At 48.2% G+C, this 14,775-nt stretch overlaps 4 protein-coding genes across 4 annotated transcripts; 2 read left to right on the top strand and 2 right to left on the bottom strand.

Moving 5' to 3' along the window:
• Positions 1 to 1,592: 1,592 nt before the first annotated feature.
• Positions 1,593 to 4,365, top strand: K441DRAFT_656511 (uncharacterized protein). The gene has a single exon (XM_067648019.1). It carries the CDS (start codon positions 2,041 to 2,043, stop codon positions 4,042 to 4,044), a length of 2,004 nt encoding a protein of 667 aa, XP_067506625.1. The 5' UTR covers positions 1,593 to 2,040; the 3' UTR covers positions 4,045 to 4,365.
• A 1,693-nt stretch (positions 4,366 to 6,058) lies between these two features.
• K441DRAFT_656512 (uncharacterized protein) lies at positions 6,059 to 6,901 on the top strand. Its single transcript, XM_067648020.1, has 2 exons — positions 6,059 to 6,277; positions 6,342 to 6,901. The coding sequence occupies exons 1-2, from the start codon at positions 6,197 to 6,199 to the stop codon at positions 6,723 to 6,725; spliced, it is 465 nt and encodes a 154-aa protein (XP_067506626.1). The 5' UTR covers positions 6,059 to 6,196; the 3' UTR covers positions 6,726 to 6,901.
• Positions 6,902 to 8,428: 1,527 nt separating this feature from the next.
• On the bottom strand, positions 8,429 to 11,064 carry K441DRAFT_656513 (uncharacterized protein). The gene is made up of 3 exons (XM_067648021.1): positions 10,935 to 11,064; positions 10,622 to 10,873; positions 8,429 to 10,567 (listed from the first exon to the last, which is right to left on the bottom strand). Exons 2-3 carry the CDS (start codon positions 10,838 to 10,840, stop codon positions 8,870 to 8,872), a joined length of 1,917 nt encoding a protein of 638 aa, XP_067506627.1. The 5' UTR covers positions 10,841 to 10,873; positions 10,935 to 11,064; the 3' UTR covers positions 8,429 to 8,869.
• Positions 11,065 to 12,077: 1,013 nt separating this feature from the next.
• K441DRAFT_30460 (uncharacterized protein) lies at positions 12,078 to 13,110 on the bottom strand. Its single transcript, XM_067641063.1, has one exon. It carries the CDS (start codon positions 12,953 to 12,955, stop codon positions 12,410 to 12,412), a length of 546 nt encoding a protein of 181 aa, XP_067506628.1. The 5' UTR covers positions 12,956 to 13,110; the 3' UTR covers positions 12,078 to 12,409.
• Positions 13,111 to 14,775: the final 1,665 nt, after the last annotated feature.

Raw genomic sequence — 14,775 nt, forward strand, 5'->3', positions numbered from 1 at the left:
ATTGATCGAAAGTTCCCCGGTGATATACTAGGACGCATCAACAGCTAAGCGACCTTCAGTTGTTAGTGATGAGTTGAGGGATGGCTGAGCGTTCACGGTGTGTTAGTTTGATGCGGAGTATTAGTATGGAGTATGGAGCGATTGTTTGGTATAACTCTTTGCCCCTTAAAGTTCCCCGCAAAATAGGGCTAGAGTGGAGAAAGTGTTGAGAAGTCCGATCATGCACGTCCATCACCTGAGCACGTGGCTGGTGTTCCCACTATGGACGAAGAAGTCTTTGCAGTGAATGAAATGCTTGTCGTCCGCGTGCGCGGGAATTTTGCAGAGAAGATGCATTTCCTGGAGCGCGGGTTGAGGGATTAACATAGCACAGGAAGCTGGCTATCCATCAGTCAGCGTGGAGAAGTGTTGAGAAGCCGTGCGCGTGACGGAACGGGAAGCCAAAAATTATTTCCCACGACGGCGGTGTGAAAGGAAATTTTGGTTCAAAGGCGTAACGACAACGCCACTGAAGCCGCCCAAGCCCCCCACGCAGTCCAGGCCAGGCGCTGCAAGGCATGCCGCCGTGGGGTAAAGCTGTGAGGCCATGAAGCCATTGAAAGTCACGAAGGCCTGCAAATCATAAGGGAGAAGGCAAACCACAGCGCAGAAAAGAAGCGGACTATCTTCTTGACATCACACCCCGCGGTGCCCTTTTTAAAGAGACATGCTCAGGTGCAGATCCCCCATCTTCCCGTGCACGCCGTGCTCTTACTTCGATGCTTGATTCAGCAACACCTGAATGCGCCTCCTGGGCCGTTCGCTTCGTCGTCCGTCAAGGCCTCAAGTGAACTGAGGTCCCCGATCTTCGCGGGAGCCGGCCGCCTGCGGGACTCTGCGTCTTCCCCGCTGCTTGGAGAATCACTGCTTGGGGTTGGCTGACTGGTGGACGAGCTGGCCGGCTGCTGGCCGATGGCTGACTGGTCGTGGCCATCTTTCCCCATAAACCTCTTATCGGTCTGTGTGCAAGGAGCCCTTCACAATTTCGCACCACAGCATCGCCCGTCTCCTTAAAATCTTCAGGCGGCGCTGTCGACGTCCTGGATTGCCCGCACGCTCTTTGGACTCTGTAGGCCCGTTATCCAGCATTGATCTCCCTACCAGCCCTGTCTGGTGGCGTCCAGCTCCCGTCCTCGCCTGAAGAGCTGCTTGTCCAGAACGCCAGATCCTTGCCTCAACATCTCACCTCACTCTGTTCATCTACGCATACCTCGCGTTCAATGCCATCCCCACCCCCCCGATCCCATTGAAAACCCTCTCAACAACATTCTCTACAATCCTGCTGCTGCCCTGAATATTATGCAGCCTAGGCAATAAGCCTGTCACTGCAATCGACGTCACTCTACATCCGCCTGAATTCCCACGTGGAACCCATTTTCACATGCGATTGTAATTACAATTAGCCTTCTTCTACAATTTACAGGCTCCTCCCGTCTGGCCGTGTCCTTGCGATTTGTCTTGGTTATTGCATGGGTGAGTCGCGCGTACCTGTTTCTGCTTTTATCTTTCTCGCAAGCTCGAATTAATGCGAGGACAGGTCATATAAGTCGCTGCCAACCCGAACCCTCCTATTATATATTCTTCTCAGCCTCAACCTTATCGATATCTCACAACGGTCAACCTGACTAGCTTTGCAAGCGATTGGACAACTGTTGGTCGGAGACATTCCGGCGAGAAAGGATATACAAAGTTCTTTTTGTACGATAGTTAGCTCGGCGTTACAGCACCCTAGTGTGTATGTTAGCTCGAGCGCGCACCAGAGGAGCCCGTTCCGAGAACGTCCGGCTTCATACTCTCCCGCATCCTCGTATAGCACCCTAGCATCGTCCCCACGATATTTTGGCGGATTGACAGCGGATAATCGACTAATCTAGTTTAGTTCCGTCTAATAGTGCTGGTAGTCATACCCGCTCTGGGCATGTGAGAATTACACATGCTATGAGCTTATAGGAACTTGATTCGGCCGTCCGCATCCAGTAATTTTTTGCTCCGTTTTAAGCCATGGCTACATCAACGCCTCCAAGGCGATTCAAGCCTGAACCGATCGAGGCCAGCACAGGGTCATCTGGAAAAGCTGCGGCCGAACCAGCAGAGACCACAAAGGTTTCTCGAAGATTTCTCCCGGAGCCTGTGGAAACAAATACGAGGACGAGCCGCAAATTCACTCCCGAACCAATCCCAACATCAGTCAAGAGCAGTGGAAACAAGCCCACCACAGAGTCAGCGAGTAACACGCGAGGGAAATTTAGTCCTCAGCCGGTGGAGACAACTACCAGAAGTAATCGGAAGAAGATAGGAAATGAAGAGGAGGGACATACTGGCACATCTCCTGCCGAGACTACCGAGTCACCCTCACCAACAGAGGAGCGCCCGCGAAGGAAATTTGCCCCTCAGTTGATCGGAACCGCAAAACGATCTCGAAAAGCAGGAGATACCAGTCCTGCCATTCTTCCATCCGATAAAACGGAGGCCACACCAGGTGAGAATTCACAAAGCTCAAGAAAAGCGCGAATAAGACCGGCGCCAGCTCCCCCCGAAAACACGCCAACATCAAGTCTGGAACATACTTCTCAATTTCTGGAAATAAGGCGCTCCGCGTCTCCTTTAGCGGTTCGTCAAAACTCTCGAGGCTCTCGGTCACATCACTCGTTCAGGATTCCGCATCTTGAACCTATTGAATCATCCGAATCGGAGGATTCCAACCCGCCATCTTTGTCAACATCACCTTCTGCTGCTTCTGATCATTCTTGTATGTACAAGGAAGCTACGCGGATGAGGGAGAGTGTCGACGAGAGGTTTTCGGGATATCTTCTTGAGCTGGCCGCGAGAGCAGCCGAGAAACAGTTACGTGATCAAGCGATGGCAGCTTTTCCGAACGATGACTACCATGAGNCTGTAGATCACTATATAGACCGCGATTCTGATGAATCCGACTTAAGCGGCGGTATTCTGTCTGCTAATGAAAAGGACGAGTTCGGTCGGCGAGAGTCTGCCTTTACTAAGGTCAACTGGGAGCTTCTGGCCATGCAGCAGCACCGGGAGAAACTGGAGCAGCAGCAGGAAAGAGACAGAAAAAAGAGAGAGGCAGAAATGAATTATGCCAGGCAGTCAGCACATAGTCCTTGGGGGAGTCCCGCTGCTGCCATTTTTGCAAATTCTTCTGTTAACAAAAACTTTATCGGAGGTTGGCAAAGGGATAGGGAGATAGATCGAATGCGAAGCGGCGCAAGGCCTCCGATGCTTGGTGGTGACATAAAATTTCCCCGGTGTCATTCACCTGATCCAGCCCGGTTTGACCCGACCCAAGGTTCTCACGCTATAAGGAATGCCATGTGCTATCTGACCGAGCAGAGCCAGGACTCAGAGCCAGAAGGAGGGCTTTGGCACGGAAAAGCAGTTCCATGCAATCGTCCTTCGCTATGGTCAAATGCAAGCAGTCGACCAGCGAGCCGTGGTGGACTTTGGGGGGGTTGTTGTGTGGGATCAGGACAAACGCCATCAAGGGGTCCTACGGGCTTAATGACGCCTAGAATCGAAGTGGATAACCCCTTCGAAACGCTGCACTCTACCCCTTCACAGGGTCGTCTGCCTCCTTCGCCGCCCGCTTCGAATGCAGACATCACCAGCATACATGAGAAGCTCACCACGGAAATCTCGATTGAGGAGGAATTTGGGGATAATTTCGTCACTCAAGTTTACAACTACCTTTCGTTGGGATATCCGTCTATTGCGAGGAATTTCGACGAAGAGCTGGGCAAAATATCTCGAATACCCCTTCCGGAGCTGAGGCAAGACGATTATCTCGTGCAAAGTCGAGGGTACATAAGACTAGGCGAGGGCGGAAACCTGAAAGACACAGAAATTACCGAGGAAACATGCATGCGATGGAGGGCTCTCCGACTGTACATCCAAGAGTGGGCGAGGCAACAGCCGCGGATGGCTACAGGAGTAAACGCATTAGGGGGTTTTGGAGTTGCAGCAAGGCGAGGAAGTTGGGCGCTTTAGGGCAATAGCGCCGACCGTGTATCGAGCAAGGGCTTGTTATTCACTCAGAGCATTCGGTTTTTGGTGTTTTGGTTGATAAATGCACGATCTCAGGATTTTTATTCTAACGCTCCCGAGCATTTGGAAGCGGAGGGCGTCTGGCCATAGCCGACGTACAACAGGGAGGATCGTTTTGAACATTTTTAACACTGTTTCATTTTTATTGCGTTGACGTACCGACATGGTACGTTCATAAGAATTTTTTCAAGTACTTTCAGTACATAGTTTGATGCTAGTATAGCAACAGGGCCAGAATGTCGATACGTTAATCCGAATTCCAAGAAGTTTAATAAATGACGCAGGTGGATAGTTGGAGATTTAAAGATGGTAATGATAATAATTGCTCTAACGCGGCTGACCAGGAAGCGAGCCACACCCCACGTAGCAAGCCACACAAGGAAATGCCCACCATTTTTTATTTCACAGTAAATTACACTAAAACTAAAAAGCCTTAGCACATTATACGATGCTAAATTAATCTTTACTGTAAGCTTTGCAGTGTGTGGGAATTGAACGAGCGACTTTATTGTAAATCTATGGAAATCAAGTGGTATAAATACATGAGGAAGGTGTAAGAAATAAGATGAAAGGGGATACCAATGCGTAGCTAAAACAGGGTGATACGCAGTCGAGACAGGGTCGTGTTTTGGTAGGGTATCAGTACCGGTAGTCGGTTACATTTACCCTCTTGTGAAGTCGAGACCACCATATAAAATATTATATAGGATCTCTCTTTTAGTATTAGTGTGAGGTAACAGGCTCTGCACCTGCAAAAGGTAAGCGAGTGACTGGCAAGTTACGACAATTAAGCCGTCAATTTATAAGGCCTCTAACGCCTACGGAGCACCCAGATCTACCGTTAGACACCGTCTTACTGGCCGTTTCCCACGACATGAAGCTTACCCTGGTTTATTATATCCTTTATAAGAATAGTAAATTAGTAAATAGATCTACAAATATGCCTTCCGTTAAAGGTTTATACTTTTAGGAGAAGGCCGAACTATAGGTAAGTATTAGAGGTAGAAATTTATTTAATACTACGGTCTTAGTACTATACTAAGTTATTAGCTTAACTGCTAGAGAGGTTAGAATAATAATCTAGTGATTATATATAACTAGTTTAAGTTCTTTAATACTATTTATAAGCGATATTGAATTAATGTCATACTTTGAGCGCCACTCATGCGGCACGCATGGGCTGGAGAGCTTATAACGCATTCCAACCGGCGGTCTGTCCAGTCGCGGGACACTGCTGCTATCTTTTTAGTTTGCATGGCCGAGTGGGTTGGGCTTAGGCATGACAATTAAGTATTTAAATTTTATCTATAACTTTAATAAAAAGGGGGTAATTATAATAAAACCTTGTAGGAAATACTACGGTAGACTTATTAATAGGCTAGGTGTGTAGGTAAATAAGAAGTCAATAACGTAAATATAACTAGTAGAGTAGGTTGCCTAATAGATTAACTCTAATTATATTTTAAGATTTACTACTAAGAAGAAAACTATCTAGGTAGGGACTGTGGCCCTTTAAATATATAATACTACGCCTAAGAAATATACTACGTATATTACGTCCCCATGTTTCTATAATTCTATATTCTAAACTTATAATATAACTGCCTATATCTAATATTTTATATAATATAGCTACGATACTATTATTCGATATAATAGATAGAGAAGCTAAAGAGCTCCCACCTTATAGTATTTTTATAATAACTAGACGTTATAAAAGTGTCGAGATACGGCAGGAAAAAATGTTTATTTTAAGTATATTTTAACGCTTTATTACTACCAAAACGACGCCCATAAGCTCTCAGACCCTTAGTGGGGGATTCGTTGGATAAGGAGCAGTATGCCCGCACGTACCAATGATCCACCGGGGATGTGATTTATGAGATAACAGTACCGATGTTATTGAAAAGGCTGCAGCGGCGTAAGCTCAGCCGAAGGGGCTGAACCAACCACACTTCTACTGTAGCACAAAAAATAAGCCTGAACTCCGGGCAAGTCTTAGATTTACTTAATAACTCAACACAACCCACAGCCTTTGCATTCCAAGTTCTGAATCTAAATCAACAACTCATTCAAAGAGTTAACCCTAAAGATCATGGAAACATTCAACGGCCAATGTGCCTGCGGCGCTACCAAGATTCAATTTCAGTTGCCAAAAGCAGATGATATTCCAAAAGTATGTTCCTTGCCCTAGAAGTCATAATTAGCCTCCATTCCCTGGTCTGACCGAGCAACTCAAGCAAGCATTTTGCCACTGCCTCTTCTGCAAACGCAGCACAGGCGCTTGTTTCACCCGAAATATAGTTGTTCCACGTTCATCAATTACATTCCCTTCCGAAACACCTAAAGTTTATTATCACCAACTTTCCAAACCAATAGGTGACGGCGTGCCAGGGTTAAAATGGCATTTCTGTTCGACGTGTGGCGTCCAGCTATTCTCGGAGAGCGCAGTACTCCCAGGGCAGGCAGTCGTTCGAGTTGGAGTTCTAGACCGGCAGGATGAATTTAGGGAGGTTCGGATGCAGTTATTTTGCAAACGGGCGAATGAGTGGGTGAAGGATGCTTTTGAAAGTGAACAGGGTAAATTCGATGAATTTCCAAGCAAGCCCTCAGCAGAAGCCTAGCTAAAATCTGGTTGGGTGGCTCACAAATTGTTTCAAATGCCAACTGCGACGTTTCTTTAACGCCGCTGGTATCGAAGAGCCGTAATTGCGGCCTATTTTGACTGGCTAATTAAATCACGAATCTACTTGTTCTCTAAAGACACCAACGATTCTGTTCCTCTCTAGATGAAATTAGAGGCTATCACATGAGATGTGACGTCAATAGTTGCTGATCACCCCTCAATTTTCGCTCTGATTAACAGAAGGCCGGTGATACCAAGAAAAGTGATTCAACGTTTTATCAGGAATGTGCTCTGGATTCAGAATCAATAATAGAGTGGCTGTACCGAGCTAGAGCAGTTTCCATAAGATTTTCGAAATCTGGTTCTGATATGAATTATCGTGAAAGCTTTCAATTTCTTTTATTCTAGTCAGTGCGGATATCAAACATTGCTTTTCCGCAACCCTCTCTACTTCCCCAAAAAGCACCTGAGGCATCCAGCGCCTGAGAATCATCTGTTACCACCAAACGCATTTCGATAACTCCACTTTCGTATCCATCCTCCCACTCCTAACTCAAAAAACCGCCGTAACACACGTCATTCTCGCTGCCATCCACCCCAACCAGCCAGCCAGCAATATCACAATCAACGACGACCCCTGGGATTCGCCCAAGTATAGGCCCCTGTGGTCTGAAGTCCGCACCCTCCAATCAGCTGGCATTTATGTTATGGGTATGCTTGGGGGGGCAGCCCAAGGCTCTTTCTCTACCCTGGACGGCGACTTGAGCAGCTTCAACGCTTCTTACACCTCTCCGTCATATGATTCAGTCTACTAACCTCAACGGCCTGGACTTGGATGTTGAGGAGGCAATATCACTCGGCGGCATAATCTGTCTCGTTGACCGGCTTCACGCCGACTTCGGCCCTTCCTTTATTATCACGTTAGCACCGGTAGCCACTGCCCTGCGGAATCAGCAAAACCTCTCGGGCTTTGACCACGAGGTTCTTGAAAAGGGCGTAGGCCACAAGATAAGCTAGTATAACAGGCAGTTTTACTGCGGCTGGGGCTCTCTTATCTCAACGACAGACTACGAGCGCATACTAGGCCGTAGCTAGCCACTCAACAAGGTTATTGTAGGACTTGTGACGAACCTAGCAAATGGGCAGGGCTGGATTGGAGATAATGTGTTAAGAGAACGCTGAGGACGTTGTTAGAGAGGTATGCGGATTTCGGGGGCGTCATGTGATGGGAGTATTTCAATTTAATCACGGAGACTAGTCTAGCGATTGGGAGACCTTGGTGCTGGGCGCAATTGATGACGGATATCTTGAAGCAAGGAAGCTGAAGCAAGGGATGAAGTGCTAGTGGTGGGGAAGAGAAGGCGACGAGCCGCCAGCCCGGCCCTCAGTCCCTCATGCAAAAGGCCCCAAAAGATGACCGCACGACCTATTTGCCTATTACCAAGTTATAAATAGGGGGAGTAAGCCGGATACCGAGCGGAAAAATCTGAGAGCATACTATTGCAAGGGGTACTGCAGAATGCCTACTTGTCATTCAACCTGCCCGCGCTGCCTGTGGCCCACTTCACCAGGGAGTAGCCTCGGAATTTTTGTCCTAGTGCCGTAACTTCCTTTATGTGATAGCTACAGGAGTCGCTTGATATGTTACGCGAATTCTATTTCGTAGTCTCATCATTCATCACATAAATATAACGGCCCGAGCGTTTGTTTCATGCCTTAGTATATAATTGACCATATATGTGACAAGAAATAGTAAGTACATCTGGAGATATGAGCCAAACCTTCACAAAAGTGAAACCATACTCGAATGATGTTTGCTCACTTAAGGGGATATACAATAGCCGTACAGAAGCCCTCGAAAGAAAACGGAATGAAAAGAAAATCGTTAAATCATCCAATCGTGATAACAGCCCAAGACTCCAAGATACGGCGGAGGCTAAAGTGATACTAGATACTGCCATCTATCCTGCGACGATAAGCTCGTCTAGCGCCGATACGAGAATCCATCCGAAGCCGACGTCACTGCTCTTATAAACGCCGTGGTACTACTACTGAAAGACAACCAATCACCAAAATAAGGGATACGAGTGGAAATACAGAAGAACGAAGGGAAAATAGGAAACAAAAGCACTACATATGCACCTATTGGTGCATATAGAAATCGAAATCATATGACTGGTGTGCATCGAATTGGAAGGTGTTCAGTGAGTCGTCTGGGTTGGCTACAAGTTCTGGAGCGAACTGGGCGACATAGTTGAGCTGGCTGGTGCCGTAAGGCATGTCAAACGACGATGTGTCATTGAAACCATTCATGATAAAGTCATTGGCTTGGTGGCTGGCGGGATACGAGCGGTTGCAGTCGAATTCATCAGGGCTAACGTCAAGATAAGTCGACGATTTTGGGTTGATCGATGCGATCTGCTCTGAAACGTCGTCGGAGTGTTCAGCCGCTAGTTCATCGTCGGTAGGAGCAACAATTTCAACCTCTTTCATCCACTTCTGCTTTAGTATATCCATCGGGGGATCGTCACCCCCACCTTTCCCACCGCGTTTTTCGTCATGCTTGCCTTTGCGACCTCGTTTTCGGGGATGGAAATGAGCTCTTCGAAGATGGGCAGCAGCATTGTAATATGCGCTATACTTCTTTCCACTACGGCATTGTTTGCAGCTTGCGAGGAACTTCTTATCGAGAGACGCGTCTACAGTGACCCACTTTTTTCTGATTGGAGCGTGCGCGCGCTCGGTATGTCTTCGAAGTTCGTGCTCTCCACGAAAACCATCGGGATATTCGCTACAGTGCGGGCACATTATTTTCGGGTGGCTAGGTCGAATGTATGGCGCTTTAGTAATAGCAGCGACATCTTTGGACGACCCGTCTTGAGACTGAACTCGCATCATTTTGTGGGTTGATGACGCTTGGCGGGCTACAGCCGCAACATTGTGTTTTTCGATCGCTTTAGGGGCAATCGGACGAGAGCCATGAGCAATTTGCTCTTGCCGACGTCGTGAGTGTCGGGAGTGACTCGACGAAGATGACTTGTTGCTCTCGTTGGAAGCTGACCTCTTCATATCCTCCACCAGGTCCGACTGATACTCAGATACACAAAAAGAGAAGTCTGCAAGGGGAAAGGCATTCTCGCTGATAGGACCAGTGATAGTCCTACCAGTGGAACGAACAAAATGAGAACGATTATTATTAGACGCGCTAATAGAGATATAAGGAGAAGAACAAGGAAGATAGTCTTCCGACAAAACATCAGAAACACTTGAAGGTTGCGACTGAAGTCGCATCATTGAAAGTTCACCCATGAGTTGGGTGCTAAAACTGCTCTGACGACTCATGTCACTTGTTAAAGTAGACTCGGCCGTTATCTCACCAGTTGTTGGGGTGCTAGGAGAAGCCGATCCATCTGAGGAAGGACTCCATGTGTAAGATGATTGGGAGGCTGATAGTCGATTTGAGTCTTGGTGGCCTGGGATATGAGCCGACTGCATTGAGGATGCGCTTGAAGGGTCGCTCAAACTATCAACGTACTCGGATGGAGTATATTCGTGAAGTCCAGGAACTTCGCTTTCCGAGACCTGTTGCATAGTTGGGTAAAGGCCAGCAGGTTTGCGACCAAATGCTGAGCCCGAGCCGAAAGTATAGGCAGTTCCCGTTTCATCGTTGGTCGCTTGCCAGTTGGATACCATAGAGCGCGGGCGAGCGTTGGTGGTAAAGGGGTTGGCATCTTCAGCGGTCGAGAAAGACGATGGAGAACGTGACATGCCCACAGTAGCCGGGGCCGACTGGACTGATAGCCCTTCGTTCCGGTTCATAGGATTGGGAATGCCGAGGCCCTAAGAGCCGTTAGATGGGGTAGGATTGAGGCCAAATCAGGAGTGTATTCATACGATGGCATGCTGGGAACTGGAAGATGCACTGTACGACATGGACCGAGGGACGTGAGAATTCTGGGGATGCCGCTGGGAAGCATGGTCGTTGTTGATAAGCGAAGTGAAAAACTGTTGTAGTTCCTGCTCAGATAGATGTGGATTACTATGTCGGATCGCTCGCTTCACTCTCTCTATGGTGTGAAGTAGCATATCACTGGCCCGGAGACTGGTCTCCATAGCTTTAGCAGGTGAAAGGTGAAGGGCACGGTGCTGTTAGTGGATCAGTAGTGGTTACAGAAAGATTGTCCTGTACATGTGTGTGCTGTCTTACCTGAGGTTGCGAAGTATCGAAAGTTGCGAATTACGATAGGGAGAAATTCAAGGCGAGCAGAACTGAAGGTTTGCGCAGGAGGGGAGGTGCGGGCTTTTACCTCGAAAGTCAGCCGCGATGAGCTGGCGAGGTGCAAGAGCCAGCCGGCCGGCCGCGATACAGGGAACAGGACAGCCTCTGATATGGCGCGACGAGTCGTTGGCTGAAGGCTGGGTGGGCCGCAGGTGACAGTGGGTGGGAGGGTCATGGCGTGCAGGCTTGGTTGGTGATTGCGCTGCTGGCGACCCGCCTGGCGGGGCACGATTGGCCGCTTCATTTTTTCTGCTGCTTGGCCGCTCGCTGCCGGCTCTCTGCATGCAGTCACGCTTCCCGGGTTTTGCCTGCTTGACTGCTGCGCCGACTGTCGTCAGCAAACAGGCCGCTTCTTGACTTGCTCCTGCTGCCCACTGGCCGCACCTGGCACTCGCCTGATCGTGGGGAGTGGAGTGAAGTCTTGCATGCAGGCTATGCAAAGCTATGCAAAAGATGCAAAGAGACGCATCCTCCCCCGGCTCGCATTGCTTTTGCCTCGTGCTGACCGGTGACTTCACCTGCGCTGGATTGGATGCTTTCGCAGAAAGGCAAACAACTTGCCGTCTGACTCTGACATTACTCCACTAAATCCCGCATACACGAGAATTCGCGCGAGTGCCCCGTTTATGAGGCCTCTCTCAACTTGCCCACACGGTTTCTTCCATCACGCTTGAATGCATTTCGCACTTGCATGCTTCAGCTGCCTTGGCTGTCCTTAATCAAGCCTTTATCGGCGTAATATTACGATACTCTGACTTCTGACAATATCGTTAAGCACCTACCACCAATATCGGTATAACCTGTAGAGAATTTGCATGGGAAAGAGCCCTATTTAGCCCGTGAGGTAAATATCTCAAGCCTATTTAGGTAATAAATCTCCGTTTTTCCTGCTTATTCACCCTACACGTGACTCCCGATATAACAATACCATTGGTATTACGATAAGTTTAGCCGAACAAACGGTATCGTACTAAAGGGATTTGACTGTGCTCAATTCATACAGGCGGAATCTCAGAGATACATGAGTATTTTCTGTTTGTTTCCTTTCAACCATTACTTACAGCCTATCGAAATCACTTTTTACTTGCGAGAAATATCAAACGCGTTGTCTGCCATGAAGAACCTTATCCGAAAACCCTGCCTACCTTCTGTTGTCCTCTGATACTCTTGTGTACTCTTGAGCGATGGACGAAGCCGAGCTGAGCAGCCGTAGAAGTTTCATCCTCTAAGGCTGTGGAGCTCGACGCAGAGCTGCCCGAGATGGGCTAGTGCTGTTCCTCAGTCTTGGGCGTGGTGGCGGCGGCAGCAGCAGCAGCGGCAGCAAAGAGGAAGCTGGAGATACGGGAGACTGGCGGTGGTGGGATGGGCGTCAAAGCTTTGCCCGGGGGCCTTGGGCTTGTGTCCTAAAACCTGTCCAGTCCGCATTTCCTGGAATTGTCATAAATGCCTAAACATAAAAAAAAATTAACGATTTCATCCACTGTTGCATTATTAGAGGCTGTTCGGCGCTCCTCCTCAACCTTTTCCACAACGTCTAGAAATGGCCCTAGGGTAGCGCTAGAATTCTTGTGGGAAAGTGCCGACTGCTTACCCAGACAAATAGGTCCATGCTGATACACTGGACGGTCCCACGCTGTTTCTTCCGGTGAGGCCACCGTCAAAACAGAGCCACTTCGTAATGTTATAGACCTGGCGCTACTGGGACGCTCGGGGCTCGTTAAATTGCTGTTCCCGGTAGAAGTCACTCCACTTGGTGTTGGTGGTGTGGACTGTGCCCAACCTGTATTTGGCGAAGTTAGTTGCAAAGTACGCTGTGGATGTGTTAGCTGAGGGTTTAATTGTGATACAGAATAGTGGTATGATTCCGTAGGCGTACCGACCGTAGACAGTGGAGTCTCTGATAACCCCCTTGCTCTGAAGTCCACAACACCAGTCTTCTGTACTTTCATCCTTTTCGACTCATCCGCTCCTTGAACACGTGGCCAATTCGAATATTGTTTCTGAGGCAGTGCTCCATCCTGCTCCTTTCTCGCCTGAAATCCGCGAGACTATTCGAAACTTTTCTTGGTATTTTCCGGGGTAACAGTCTCCAGACCTGCAGTTTCGGTTTTATTCCTCGTGTTTGCCCTGAAATCCGGGTGTACTTTCTCTTACCGATAATTGGTCTTGCTGTGTATCCATTCGTGGGGATAAACTCTCTATTTTTTGGGTTCATGTATGCTGCTTTGTGGAGAGCATTAGTTGTTTTTGCACTGATGGCTCTTCTAGGTAAGTTGAGGGGTCAGCTTGAGTTTTATAGCATCTAGAGGTGCTATGACTGCCTTTTTCGATACCGCTGGTCTGGAAGGTACCAAACATTGTAAATGGCGAGAGTTGTCACCGCTTGAGCTAACACTCCCAAGCGACACTCCTGATGAGATCGTTGTCTCCTCAGCGAGGTAGAGTCTCCCTAGACCTTCCGTTATATTGATCGTTGGAAAGTATTTGCTGTCGCTGTCTGGGGCTGCCATGCTTCCGGTGTCCTGCAGCTTGCGGCCTCTGCCATTTTCTGCCTGCTGGAGGTCATGGTGCAAAGTGGATATCGTGCGAAGGGACTGGCTATTTAACATAGACGGATGGGGGTGGAAGCTTTGAATGAAAACACACGTAGCAAAAGCGTCGTTGGGCTTTTGGGAAGTTGATTGCATGCGGGTTGAGGGGCAAGCGAGGATAGATGAAATAGAACAAAGAAATGTATCTAGATCTGTCGTTCAAGCCGTGCCACGTAAAAGTTACCATATGAATAAAGAAACTACAACCTGTCTACCAGTATTGTCAATGATGAATGAATGAATAAATAGGCCCAATATTGCATTTAATTCATAAGCCAATCAAAATATCGCGATATAAATGAATAATTTACCTCAGAAGCTCAGACCAAGAAATCGATTGCGGATATTGGAATATCCGCACCGTCCGCTAAGCTGATTTAGGACGGTAATCGTTTTCTTAGTCTGAGGGACTTTGGCGAGATTTGTAGAAAACCTAAACACCGTTTATATAAGAAGACCTCATTAACTTTAACGAAATTNATCTACCCTCCCACAATACTTATTGATATAAAAATTACACTAAATTATAGAGAAAAGCCTACTCTATAAAGCTATGAGATCCTCAGCTCCTTATACCCGCGCAATAGTAAGAGGAAGTCGTCGCCGTAGAGGCCCCAATTCTACTCCTCTGCACCGCCGAGCCGCGCAGTAAACACCAACGCTGAACGCTTACGCCTACGCCGGCAGCCCTCTGCGCGTAGAGCTGTGGAGCTTTGCGAGGAGCTCTGCGGAACGAAGCTTAGGGGGAGACCTGCACAGAGCTCTGGCACGGAGCTCTACCGAAGCTCTGCAAAAGCTCTGTACGAAGCTCCGCACGAAGCTCCGCTCAAAGCTCCACACGAAGCTCCGCTCAAAGCTCCGCACGAAGCTCTGCTCGAAGCTCCGCACGAAGCTCTGCTCGAATCTCCGCACGAAGCTCCTGCTCGAAGCTCTGCTCGAAGCTCCGCACGAAGCTCTGCTCGAAGCTCTACTCGAAGCCCCATTATCGATTCCCATTTACCAAATACTGACTGAGTGGCGTTGTCGACAGTGGCAATTACAAGTCGTAGTCGTCAGCCTCTATCGTCAACATCGTTAATCAGCGTTTCGCCACCTACCTCATGTATATATATAGTCTCTTTTCTTTACCTATATAGAGCCCCCAAAGCTCTATTAACACGCAGCACTAATATACCAGA

Source organism: Cenococcum geophilum (genome assembly GCF_001692895.1).
Source record: "Cenococcum geophilum 1.58 unplaced genomic scaffold K441scaffold_11, whole genome shotgun sequence".
NCBI lineage: Eukaryota > Fungi > Ascomycota > Dothideomycetes > Gloniales > Gloniaceae > Cenococcum > Cenococcum geophilum.

Bases quoted from the DNA above. Each gene is read 5' to 3' on its own strand.
- K441DRAFT_656513 (XM_067648021.1), bottom strand. From the start codon at position 10,840: ATGGAGACCAGTCTCCGGGCCAGTGATATGCTACTTCACACCATAGAG. The intron at 10,568-10,621 runs GTATGAATACAC...AACGGCTCTTAG, and splicing joins CCAGTTCCCAGCATGCCATC to GGCCTCGGCATTCCCAATCC.
- K441DRAFT_30460 (XM_067641063.1), bottom strand. From the start codon at position 12,955: ATGAAAGTACAGAAGACTGGTGTTGTGGACTTCAGAGCAAGGGGGTTA.
- K441DRAFT_656512 (XM_067648020.1), top strand. From the start codon at position 6,197: ATGGAAACATTCAACGGCCAATGTGCCTGCGGCGCTACCAAGATTCAA. The intron at 6,278-6,341 runs GTATGTTCCTTG...GAGCAACTCAAG, and splicing joins AAGCAGATGATATTCCAAAA to CAAGCATTTTGCCACTGCCT.